Source organism: Quercus robur, chromosome 12 (genome assembly GCF_932294415.1).
Source record: "Quercus robur chromosome 12, dhQueRobu3.1, whole genome shotgun sequence".
Lineage (NCBI taxonomy): Eukaryota > Viridiplantae > Streptophyta > Magnoliopsida > Fagales > Fagaceae > Quercus > Quercus robur.
Window position 1 is genome coordinate 4,662,208 of NC_065545.1, and position 13,234 is coordinate 4,675,441.

The 13,234-nt window shown below is 38.6% G+C and overlaps 1 protein-coding gene across 1 annotated transcript; it reads left to right on the forward strand.

Annotated features, from left to right (window-relative positions):
• LOC126710263 (transcription factor bHLH126-like) lies at positions 1–1,142 on the forward strand. Its single transcript, XM_050410646.1, has 3 exons — positions 1–274; positions 413–703; positions 798–1,142. The coding sequence occupies exons 1-3, from the start codon at positions 98–100 to the stop codon at positions 876–878; spliced, it is 549 nt and encodes a 182-aa protein (XP_050266603.1). The 5' UTR covers positions 1–97; the 3' UTR covers positions 879–1,142.
• The last annotated feature ends 12,092 nt before the right edge of the window (positions 1,143–13,234 follow it).

Here is a 13,234-nt window from a genome sequence, read left to right on the forward strand (position 1 = left end):
TTGAAGAAACAGTAGTCTTCATCCAATAATGTTTCCTTACCACCAAAGCGATTAGGTGGTGTGGCAATTCTCATCCATTCCCCACCAAGAAGATCGAATGCCACAATATCAAGTACCGGATCAATGCCTCACGCATCAAATATTAGAGAATGATGAAGCAAATACTATTATTAATAAGAAGATCATGCGTAGGGACACTGAAAGACAAAGAAGAAAGAAAATGGCCATTCTTAATGCATCACTTTGGTCACTGCTCCCTATGGAAATGATTAAGGTTAGGATTCATGAACCTTCATTTAATTTTCTTCCTTCATATGTTACATAACTTATAGAATTTCAATGTTCTGTCAAGAAATGGCTATGTATCCTTATTTTCTTGCTTTGCATAATTGTTGTTTTGGTGGGTTTTTAGGGGAAGCGCTCGGTATCTGATCACACAAACGAGGCCATGAACTATATTACATACCTGAAGAATAAGATCCAAGAATTGAGTGTGAGGAGGAATGAGCTTAAAAATTTATCTAATTTGAGTGTTGTAGTCCAACCTTGTTGTGATGGGGTGCAAATTTTAGTAACAACCAATGTCAATGAAGGTTTGCTTCTATCGGAAGTGCTTGAAATCTTGCTCAGAGAAGGACTTGATGTAGTTCACTGTTTTTCGAGTAGAGAAAATGAAAGGTTAATTTACTCTATTCAATCCAAGGTACGTACGTTTGATAATAATTCATTTATTTCTAGGTTTAGGGTTCCCATGAAATTAGGAAATTCTGCCTGAGTTTGTCCAATTTGAATTACAGGGCAATGATTTGGGATGCCTTGATCTATCTGGGCTGCAACAGAAATTGAATGATCTTATCTTATCATCGAGATACATCTGAAAGTGACATTGTATCCACTGGCTGAGAACCACTCCCTTGATCTGAACCCTAAACTTGGTTAACTCATTGAAAGTATTTGAATTTTCACATCTTTTTAAGGGTTTTTCTTTTGTGAAGAAATTCAATGGAATCTTTAAATTAAGTTGGAGATATCTTGTAAAACTTTTTAGAAACTGTTTCTAGAGGAATAGTTCAGCTTCATCTAGAAAATATGCAGTTGGCATAATAATTAATTAGCTTATTGGCTATCATTTCAAGAGCTCACTCGCTATTGCATGCATGTTAATTATTTTTTCTCAGTTTATGTTCGCTAAAATGGCCATGTTTTATTATGTAATTGGTATACAAACATATAGCGAATAGACCTTATTGGAAACTCAAATCATAACTTGCATAGTACTTCATTAGATGGTAAGTTGATATTATTGTTAACGATCTTTCTATTGGGTGTACGGATACAAAGTCCAGCCCACACAAGACAAGTTTATAAGTTAGTGGCCCACATCACCGGCAAAAGTAGACCTAATGCTTTTTGCATTTGACAAACGAGTGCTTATTTGCTCGGGAGAAAACAAAAGGTCACTGGGGTTTCTAATATTAACAGAATTTATTTGTGGTTTTAGAGTGCCATCAGGAAAAAAAATAGTGTGGTGCGTTTGAGAGGACAAAGAAAATAAGAACTAGTTTTTTTAGTTGTCACTTGTCACACACCCAAGGAAAAAAAATTAAGGGTTTCTCTAAGGAGAGATTTTTGAGAGCTACAATTACATAGAGTTGTAGTACTTAAATTTGTGAAAGAGAGGAGTTCCAAAAATTCCTTTCTTGACTTTGCAATTACTTTAAAGTTTCACGATGAGCACAAGGTGCTAACATGTGCCTGAGTCCTCTATAGCTCTACTGCAAGTGCTAGCTTCTACATGAGCCCTCCTCAACCCTTGTGTCTCTCTCGCCGCCCTGAATGGTGTTTTTCTCCATCTTTGTTGTGGATACTTGCCAGCCTAGATCCGCTGTGTCTTGTCCACCGGTGGCAGCTGAGCCACCCTAAAAACCCTTAAAGGGAGTCTCTGGACCAAGTTTGACTCACGCCTATTTGGATTTGAGTTCCTTAGCACCTGATTGTTGGATCTTTACATGGATTCTCTAGTGCTGGTGGTTTCCTACTCTTGGCACCAAGCCCTGTTATCTTCACAATGAAGTGGGATTTCTCTTCTAAATCTGGTTTTGGTGTCTGTGAGGTAAATCAGATTGTAATGTTCTTTTTTGAGAGCATAAGAATATCTACCAAATTGTATTGGTTTTCTTGGAAAATATAGAAATGTTTGCTAGATCGTATTGGTTTTTCTCCACAAATTTTGGATTGTTTTTGGTTGTAATCTCTCTCTAGGTGCATGGTCTCTCCTCACATTATCTATTGTATTTTTCTTGTAATTATTATTTAGCAAAAAATTCTGATACTTTATCTTAAAAAAAAGTACTAATAGTAAGTGAAGATTTTAATTGATTTTATATTAATTTCTACAAAGGTGATATTAATGAATTTGTTCTAAACTCAAGTTTTAGACATAAACATTAGAGTCTAATGTAATTGATTTTGTTGTAGTAGATTTATTCAAATTTAATCCTATGGTTTTTCCCTTCACCTAGAAAACTTATTTACTTAGGACTAGTTTGAAATCTTGGTTTGGTAATTTTATTTAGAATATCTGGAATTGGTTAAAATTAATCATTTGTTGAATTTATTAATATACCAAGGCTAGATTGTGGTCCAATAAGTGGTATCAAAGCTTAGCTGACCTAGTGTGTGTTTTATTATGTGAAATAAGATGGAAGAGATAATTGAGACCATGATAAATTAATGGGTTCCAACATCCAAACTATCCTGTTTGGAAGCCTAAGATGGAGGATTTGTTTTATTATTAGGATTTGTCTGACCCTATATATTGAAGGTGATATGACCAATCCAAAGGAGAAATCTAAAAAAGGATGGAAAAAGATGAATAGGAAAACTATCAGGTTTATCTGTCATGAGTAGATGATTGCGCCTTTCATCACATTGCAAGTGATACTAGTGTTTATACACTTTGAAAAAGTAGGAGAGCTTGTACGAGCGAATGACTTAAAATTAAGAATTGTTAATTAGGAAGCTTGTGAATTTATGAATTTAAAGGGTGAATAGTTGTTGTTGAGTATTTGAGTGAATTGTAGACTTTGAAGAATCAGTTGGCTTCAATGAAGATAACATTAGATGAGGAGTTACAGGCATTGCAAGTTTGCAACCATTGAGCCCTCTTCCTAACAGTTAAGAAACTTTGGTCGTATCATTTATAACTCTGATTTTAGTGGTGTTGTTGTCGAGTGATGTGAAAGACAACATATTCAATACAAAATTAGGGGAAAATATGTGGGCATTGATGACACAAAGAACAAGTTTTTGTCACAAAGAATAGGGATATAAGTAAAAGTATGAGGTCAAATGATAATGGTAAATTCAATAACAAGTCAGAATCAAGATAATAGATTTCAATCTAGGAAGATTATAAAATTCTTCTATTACGAGAATAGATATATATATATATATATATATAAACACATAGAATGCAAAGATTAAAAGAATCAAAATGATAAAAAAACAATTATTATGACTAATGATAAAGTTGTGATGCTAACATTTCGACAGTTTTCCACCATGTTAATTTACAAAAGAATTAGTTAACACATTACCAATTTTCATTAATATTCCTATTACAAGGTATTTTATTAATAAGAAACAAAAAAAATAGAACATGTCTACATTTCTAAAAAACAAAAAACAAAAAATGTTTGTTTTTAGACCCCTTAAAAACACAATTGGATTAACCTAGTAAATTAGCCAAGTGATTATTTAGTCCAAATTTCAGATCTAGGTTAACACAATCATATAATCATATCAATGTAAAGTGCAGAATATAAAGAACACAAAGATATGATGACCTAGGAAAACCAAACCGGTAAAAAACCTAGGGAGGATTTAACCTAGCTAATCTCAAGGTAAAAAGCAAATCCACTATGAAAGAATCGAAGTTTTACAATAGGACTTAGACCACTAACATCCTATTGCTACTCACCAGTAGAAATTTACTGACACGACCACGTGTAAGCTCCGAGACCATGGACTTCTTCTTTCTTTGGCCTTTGCAAAACCTAATCACCCACGTTTGTGACTTTGAGATCACACTCAAAGGTTTAGCAACACAAACTCTCCTGTTTGTGACTCCAAGACCACCCTTGAAAGTTTAGATCATCAGCACCTTTGATGACTAGAGAAGGCAGCAACTTCTACAACACCAGATCTTAAGATTCTTCAAGGAATAACATCGGTAGAAGACATAAGAGAGCTTTTGGGTACAAAACCCTATATCTACAAAAGAGGCACAAGATGCACTCTAATCTCTCTAAAAAACTCTCAAAACCCCACCTAGGGTTAGCTTATAATGTCCTTTAAATACTAGAAAAAAAGGGCTCACAATTTGGGCTTCAAACGGATAAGTTATGGCCTTTTTACGTTTGCAGATTTTGTTGATATGCGATTTTCGATTGATCAAATATCACTAGCATCAATCGAGTATCAATCGAACCAAACAGCTTGTAACTCATTTGTTTTTATCCTAAACTTGAGTTTTTTGTCTTGGGCTTCAATGTAGACCATTCTAAACTAATGAGACTTAGTTTTTGTCATGGTTTGCCAACATTACAAACTCAAAACCCAAAAAAACACATTTGTTTCTAAAAGATAACCTTGAATTCATAAGGAAAATGAATCTGGAATCCATTAGAGAAACAATAAAGAAAACTCAATAATTTTATTAAACTAAATCTCACTTCTTCAAAAATGTTTATAGACTTGAAGATTTATTTAAAGACTCAGTAAAACATGACAAACAAGAAAGTAATTGTGAGCACCCAAACTCAGCCAGAAGGATCGAGCCTAGAATTTGGCTCACAATTTACTTATAGAGTGGGCCGAATGTTTCTTACTAAGGGCAGTTCCACCCCGAATAAGACTTTAACTTCCCTTAACCCCAGTAAACACCCTTGCTTTCCTCTTCGTGTCACTCTTTTCCCTAGCTTTCATAATTCGCTCTCTTTCTCTCTCTTTTCTCCCTTCTTCTTTCCAGAGTTTCCAACCCCCATTCTTTACTCCATTCTCCTGTTTATAGCTTGAGGTTTGTAAGGGTTTAATGATTGCACTCTGGTCTCACTTGTGTGGGTGGGGTCTGATGTGATTATTCTTGACATGGAATATATCTCATTGGAAATGGTGGTAGTGGCTTTGGAACTAATTTCCTCCACCAAAAGATCGCTCGGCAGCGATACTCCCCAAGGCAATACCAAGCCACTAGGGAGGTATGTTGTTCTGGGCATACGCAATTCAAAATAGACCATATACGGCCAAACATAAGCTTATCTATCACGCACTTAAAAACGATATGGGCTTACTATGAGGTTTGGGCCCAGCTTCGATTCTTGAGAATGTTCAGGCCGAAGCCCATTAGGCCCGAGGCCATACCCTGTACAGTAATATATTCTAAAATAAATCATAATTAATATCTAACCATAATAGGAGCTTAATTTGACCTAAAAAGCATTAAAAACAATGAAATAATTACCTTAAACCTAAAAGGCATCAAATATGAAATTTATGATCTAATGCAAAGTAATTAATTTTATGCTTTTGTTAGGGGTGGGGACAACATTGGTTTAAATCTGGTACGACTTATATTCAAATTTCATAATGGTCTTCTCCCTTTAAGAATAAAAAATAAAGTTTCTTACCCTTGATCATTTTCTGCTAATTATAAAGTACATAATTCCAATGGTCAAATGTCTAGAAGTTTTATTTTTTGTTGGATATTTTTTTATTTCTTTTTTTTTTTTTTTTTTTTTAAATTTGATAATTTGAACAATGAGAATAGGTAATAAAAATGCAGGAATTATATAGTAGCTTCAGCTTCTAGTATTTGTTCAATGATAAGGGTAATTCTAAAAGGATGATAAACTAGTTCATATAAGACAAGGCCGAAGGTGAGTTGCGTCAACCGTTTAAACCAATTATACATGTTGCAGCTAGATCACCATGACATCAATTTCATATATAGTCTATGTGGTAGCATTAGGACAGATTATTACTTGAAAGTTAGGGATGTACAGGTACGGCTTATATCATGCCTACCCGATTCTAACAAAATTTCAGTAGGAGAATATGTCCGAGTGAGTGGCAATTGGCATGCCAACGAGCTCAACTGCCCAACCTCACCTCGGGACATTGGTCGGTATTGTGCATAACTAACTATTTGTACTTGTATTTTGTTTATCTTTGTTACTGTCTAAAAAAGTGTTGTTTGTTTGTTTGTTGTTGTTGTTATTGTTTTTTATTTTTATTTTATTTTTTTTAACGCAGATGGTAAGAGATTCAAGCCGGACATCAGAGTTGTACATGTGAAGGACTTAAATTTTGTTCTTCGATTAGAAATCTTTGTGAATTTTGGCGGGTAGTTCCAAGAGTCTCACCTCATACTCGGTTGCACCCTAGTCTACTCCACCTGGCAACCAAGCTCTATTAGTAGTTAGCCCGCTACTATCTTGTATTGACGTACGCCATTTGAACTTCCTCCCTCCCAACCTAACCGTAGGCAAAGCTCAGGACCTCGGCCCCCGATTGGCTAGAGTGGAGTCATTAGTTCCCGTGAGAGATGTGTCGACCAACTCCGTTTTCCAAGGTCATGCTATCCATAGAATCGTTAAGGAGTCCGATGCCGTGGTTCAACCAGCCAAACAAGCGGAGGTTGAATCGATAAATTCTTCTGAAGTAGAAGCCAAACAGGAAAAGGGCAATATGGTGACCAGAAGGACAATGACGATGGAAAGGTTCATTCCTAGTGCACGCCTATCAGCATCCTCTAACCACTTGAACCCAAAAAAGGCAGTGCACTATAGACTCTTCCCGAGTACAAGAAGAAGCCCCCTTGAGGACTCCCCTAGTTGCTGCAACGGGCGGTGTGGTCATTCAGGAGCCTGGCAGAGTTCGCCTTACCCGGTAACTCGGATCCAATGTGGCGTCTTCCTCCACACACTTGGCCGTGGGATGGAAAATGATTTTTAGGCTCGGGAACAAGCCCCTCCCCATGACGGCTAGTGTGAGAACTTGGGCTCAGGGCGAGGGTGCCTGGGTCGCGTGAAGCTTGGGTCAGAACCTGTAGCTTTCGGAAGTCGTGCACTTCTTCTCGACTAGTGTGGATGAATCTTTATCCTCTCAGCTCTAGTGGCACACCATAGCGGTAATGCACTTTACTTCTATTTTGTTTCACAGGTAAGTGTTTATACTCTTCCTTTACACTTGTTGACATTGCGATTACAGGCAACACAACTAGCTTATATGATCGAGGACCGGTTGAAAGAGGTTGCCAAGGATGTTGACTGAGAGAGAGCCTTGAAGGACGTAGTAGTGGCCACGTCAAAGATTAAGGACAAGGCTACCGAGGATTCCGAAAAAAGAGCACGAGAAGCTGAGAGAGCCTAGGCATTGGCTGAGCAAAGTCTGACGGAGATGGGTGAAAAGCTGGGGGGGATAGAGCTTGAGCTGGCTGAAACAGAGAGCTTAAATCTGGCGTAGGCCAACAAAATTGTGGAGTTAAAGGCAGCCTTGGAAGCAGCCAAGGACAAATGGTACAATGTAGGCTTCACGGGTGCTAAAAATTCAGTGGAGCCTATCATTTACTAGTTGCAGCGCCACAAGTTCGACTAGGGGTGGGTGGCCACTCTGTAAGCAATGGGGGTGCCAGATGATTCACCATTAAGGAAACCTGTGCAAATACCTTACCCCGAGCCTCTTCCCCCTCTAGCTCGAAATCCAACAGAGACCGAGGAAGAAAGGGACACTCCCAGCATGAGGAAGCTCGTGAACGCAATTGACTCTCACATGGAGTTGGTTGATCTTGAGATCACCAGCAACCTAGGTGCCCTGCCGGGTAGCGCCCCATCCTCCCATCCAGATCCTACTACTTTGCCTACCGGGGATGTCCCAACCAAGCCTACTGTTGATACCGCTTCTAGTCAACTTGTTGACCCTACCGCTTAAGAGAAATTTTTACCCATCTTTTCCTTCATTTGTTTTTATCTTTGTTTTATTTGATTTGCCTATAGTCACCGGGTTGTGGTGATAGAACACTTGCTTTATTTTTCCTTTCACCTAGTTTATTTGGTTTACTTATGGTCACTGGGATATGGTAACAGGACATCAGTTTTATTTAAATCTGTGAAAAACTTTTATGGATTTTTGCCTTTGTGAAAAATTCTCATTAATATATTTGGAGTTAAAGTACTTCGGCTACGTTTTTCTCTGCTTAATTGAATTAGAATGCTCGTTAATATATTTTATTTTTATTTTACTATTATATTTTTTATATTATTTCTTTTTTGGTTGGTAACTCGAGTTAAAAAGGCTTTTGCCCTTGGATTAAATGGATGTAGGGGTTAGGTTTCCACCTATCCGGTGATAGGGATCGGACCAGGAATAGGTTTCTGTCCTTAGAAAAAAATAGAGATTAGGTTTCCACCTGTCCAATGATAGGGATCGAACCTAGAACAAGTTTCTATCCTTAGAAAAATAGAAATTAGGTTTCCACCTGTTCGGCGATAGGAATTGGATCAAGAACAGGTTTTTGTCCTTAGAAAAAAAATAGAGATTAGGTTTCCACCTATCCGGTGATAGGGATCGGACTAGGAACAGGTTTCTGTTTTTAGAAAAATTGAAAGTTCAAAAACGTGTACAAAAACACTTTTGAACGTTTAGACCCCCAAAAACCAACTTAACCAACCCAAGCAATATGTCAAACAACTAGTGTGCGGAAACTTAACATATGCTATAATATGGAATTGATTAAACAACTATCTAAGCCACAACAAAATAAACCACAGCAGATAATGTAAAGGCAGAGATAGAGAGGAAGGAAGATGCAAACACAGAGATAACACCCGGATGTGTTATCGAAGAGGAAACCGAAGACCTCGGCGAAAAACCTCTCCGCCGCCCTCCAAGCGGTAATCAATCCACTAGAAAATACAGTTGGGATACAAGGACAGCAATAGATCCTCCAAGCCTAATCTACCCAATGCACCTAAGCCCTCCAAGCTTCTTGCTCCAACGAGGTTGCGCCGAACCTTTTTCTTCTCTAGCTTTCCGGATTCCGCTACTACACCGTAGCATCAACCAATAAAGATTGGCTCCTTCCTAACTGTTTCCCAGAACTCCAAACGTCTGTCTCACAGAGATGATAATGGTGAGAACCAGGTTTGGTATAATGCCTCTCAAGGATTTGACAATGGAGAGGAAGAGAGTGAGGGAATTTGATGAGACTCTAAGGTAGAGATTGTGGGTGAAACAATCTGGTTTTTCTTTAGGGTTTCTCTCTCAAAATTCTCTCTGGAAGCTCTCTTTCAATCGTGGGTTAAAAGGGTATTTATACTGGAGTGAAGAGGAATGCGAAACGTCAGGTTTTTCCAAAACAGGGGTGGCTCGCGGCTTGACCTCGCGGCTTGACTAAGTCGCGAGTTCCAGTCGCGAGTTAACCGTATGGCCAGTTGTCCTGTTTTGTCCTGTAGTGCTCCAGCTAGCATGACTGTTCATCTTCCAGCATGCTTGGCACGTGTGCATCTTCTGGCGGGTTGAAGCCACAAGTCCATCCGCGAGTCCCAGCCGCGACACTCTGTTTTCTTGCACACTCTTGAGCAATCTTCACACTATCTCACTCACTACCCTTACAACAATCCCACCTAAATACAGGGTTACTAAATGCTGAATTACAAGCAAATTTGGCACGGAATAAAGCCAATTAGATGGTTGAATAAATTCAACCTTACAATCTCCCCCTTTGGCTATTCCGTGACGAAACCCTAAAACAGGCTCTAGACTTAACATGTGAGTTGGGAACAGTTGAACAAAACTCACTCACACCTAACTCTAGAAGCTGTGAAGCACTTGAATCATATGAACATAAACTCCTGAAACACAACAATACACCATGATCATTGTAAGCAGAAAATTATAAATGCATATGAAACAGGCAATATGAGATCAAGCAAAGATGGAGTTAATAAACAAACCATGGCTTGATCAACCAAGTGAACACCACAAGGTAGTGATCACAGTGCTCATTCACACTTGGAATGAACACAAGGACATACAAGTTAACAAGCACAAGGCAAGACACTTGTATGCTCAACACTCAACCAATGCATAGCACACAAGGCATATGCATCTAGGAACAATCCTACAAGGGCACAAGAGTGACAGTACAACAATCACAATGCAGAACATTTAGATTAAAGTACTGATTTCAACATAGCATAAAGGCTGCACTTAAGCATGGTACATACCATAAAGCCTACAAATTATGCATAAAACAATAACCCTAAAAGCTTACATAAGCATATGGGTACAAACCAACAAATACCTGAATAACATCATCAAACATATATTAAAGTTTAAACCAAGAGTATATGAAAAGAGTTAGAAACAGATATACACCAAAACACAGTGTATCAAAACCATAAAAACCATAAGTTTAGAAGATAAGACAAAAAGCAAAAGTATGACAAAAGTATGTGTGTACTCCCCCTATCACTATGCACACTTCCCTTTGAACTTTTCTCCCCCTTACTGAATGCTCTCCCCCTTTTTGTCATGAATAGCTAAAGACTCTCGTCCAACTTTCGTTGAATCTCATCTAGCTGATTCTCCATAGTCTCGAGTCGCATTTGGACATGGTTGTTTGTGGAGTAGAGAAGTGCCACAAGCTCATCAACGCGTTTCTGAATATGCTCAAGAACACTGCCAACTCTGTCAGTATGAGAAGCAGTTTGTGCTTGCGGAATACCAGCCGGTGAAGCTTCAGGAACATCACGAGATGCAGATGTGGTATGTGCAAGTGTCTCTGAGTCAGGGGCAAAAGAAGGAGCCGGAGAGATGTGAGCACTTCTTGATGATTTGGAGGAGTGACTTCTGCTCGCTTGAAGAGTGAACAAAGAAATGGGACGTTGACGAGTCAACATTTTACCATCTGCAGGAGGAGTAATGCCTGCACTAAGAATAAGCTTCATGACGAGACTGCAAAATGGGATGATTCCTCGAGCTGTAGATCGACATGCGGTCTTCCTCAAGTTGTAGTAGATGTGAGCACATATATCAATGGGGGCTCCGGTAATGAGATCACACAGAAATATAGCTCTCCCAAGATTGATGAATGTAGTGTTGGACAGTGGGTAGAGATTGGTGAACATGATCAACTTCAGTGTGGTCAGCTCAGGTGCAAACTTTGCGGTGCTGATGGAAGTTCCTGCACTGGATACCTCATGATCGTGTCCTAGGATTTGTAGAATTTCTCCAACCTCTGGATTTCGTTCATCATAGGGAGTTAAATTCACATTCTGAGGTCTGGTGATGCCGAGAAGATTTGCGATGGAGTCTGGGGTAACACTAAACTCTGTTCCTCTGACCCAGAAAACGAGGACAGGTCCAAGATTAGATGCATTGGAGAAGCATTCTTTGACCAGCTCATCCATTGGATCATCAAAGTTTCCGAACAAGTTTGCCCAGTCTCGTTTCTCAAAGATTCGAGGGATGAAAGTAGTCCCCAAGGTGTTGAACTCTACTATCCGCTCCACTATAGTTGTTGACTTGTCAAACACATTTTAGTAGGCATGTGAGTTAAGGGGAACTCTGAATCTATCCTCATTGGGATCTTGAGATGCTTGAGATGATAGACGAGTCCTTTTAACAACTGGTGTTGCTGGTTCGTCAGCAACAATGTCTTTACCCCTGGAAGATCGACGAGACATCTGCAAGAGAACAGGCCAACAGAAAAGAACCAAGCAACAATACCCCACAAAAGATTGTCAACAAGATTCAGTGTAAACAATATTACAATATATAAACCCAGACTGAATATAGTGAAGACCCAACCAAAACTTCCAACAATACACAGAAACACAAACTAATACGTGCATCAAACTTGGTAAAAGTGCACCAAGACAAAGAAAGACATCACAACTGTCATTTAGACAGGTTAACATGTCCATGATATGCACTAGGAAACAGCATTTGAACATTTTGAGCGGATAACATAAATCACTCCATCAGAGACATGAACATGGGGAAAATATTTCAATCATGAAGAAACCAAACATCCACACTGGAGCACGTGGTAGAGAAACACACATTATGTTATCATATCAACTCAGAAACCAAAACCAAACACCAACATCAATATTCAGGCAAGTGCAATGAGTAAGTCACATAGACATCAAACCCATTTCAGAAAAGATTCTCAGATACAATAATAAGCAAAAATCAGAACAATGAAAAACACATTGTGACTGCTCAGCATGAAAACAGGAGAGAACAAACAGTAACAGAAATATGCAGGAGAAAGAAAATGAGAGATTGAGAAGACAAAACCCATACCTTTTCTTGATGATTTGGAGAAGAAACGAAGCACCAAAGGGGTTTTGAAAAATGGATTCACGAAGAGTTTTGGGAGGAAACAACAGTTTTAAGAGAAGATGAACAGTTACAAAAGTTCAAGGGAAAAACTGAAAGAGGTTTAAAAACTGCTCCTGTTTCTGCAAAACACGCGATTTTCGCGACTGGATTAAGTCGCCACACAGTCGCCAGCTCAAGCCGCCAAAGCACTCAAGAACAAAATTTTGAAAAATTTTTCTAAGTGTTTTTCGCGACTGGAAGGTCTACCCGCGAGTGAGTCGCGAGCTGAGCCGCGAAAATCTCTGAGTGAATCTCGCGACTGGACCTTCCACTCGCGAACAAGTCGCCAAAACTGACCAGCGAAGATGCGACTGAGGCTCGCGACTTGACATACCCGCGACTGAGCCGCCAAAACAGGGCAAAACTGTATTTTTGAAATTTTCAGATTTTTCCAACAAAACACTTTCCAAAAAAACACTTAAAACACTCAAAAATCTTTTTGTGCTTGAATTAACAAAGATTGAGCATGTGAAAACACATTTTATCAAGTACAATCACACAAATGAATATGGCATTTATCGAACATAAACTTGTGTGTTGTGTGTGGATATCAACAATGAGATAGTCCTTTGTCTAATGTGAATCTTCAATGATCAATTCAACCAAGGCATACACAATTAGCACTAGATCATGTGACCAATCTCAATTATAGAAATATGAATATATGACCTCCCACATAACTTGATAACATAACTTGGAGCTTTTCATTTGACTCCACTTTCTGCCATAACATTTTATCTTTTGAGGCAATCATCTCTCATTGTGAGAGGGATATATAACA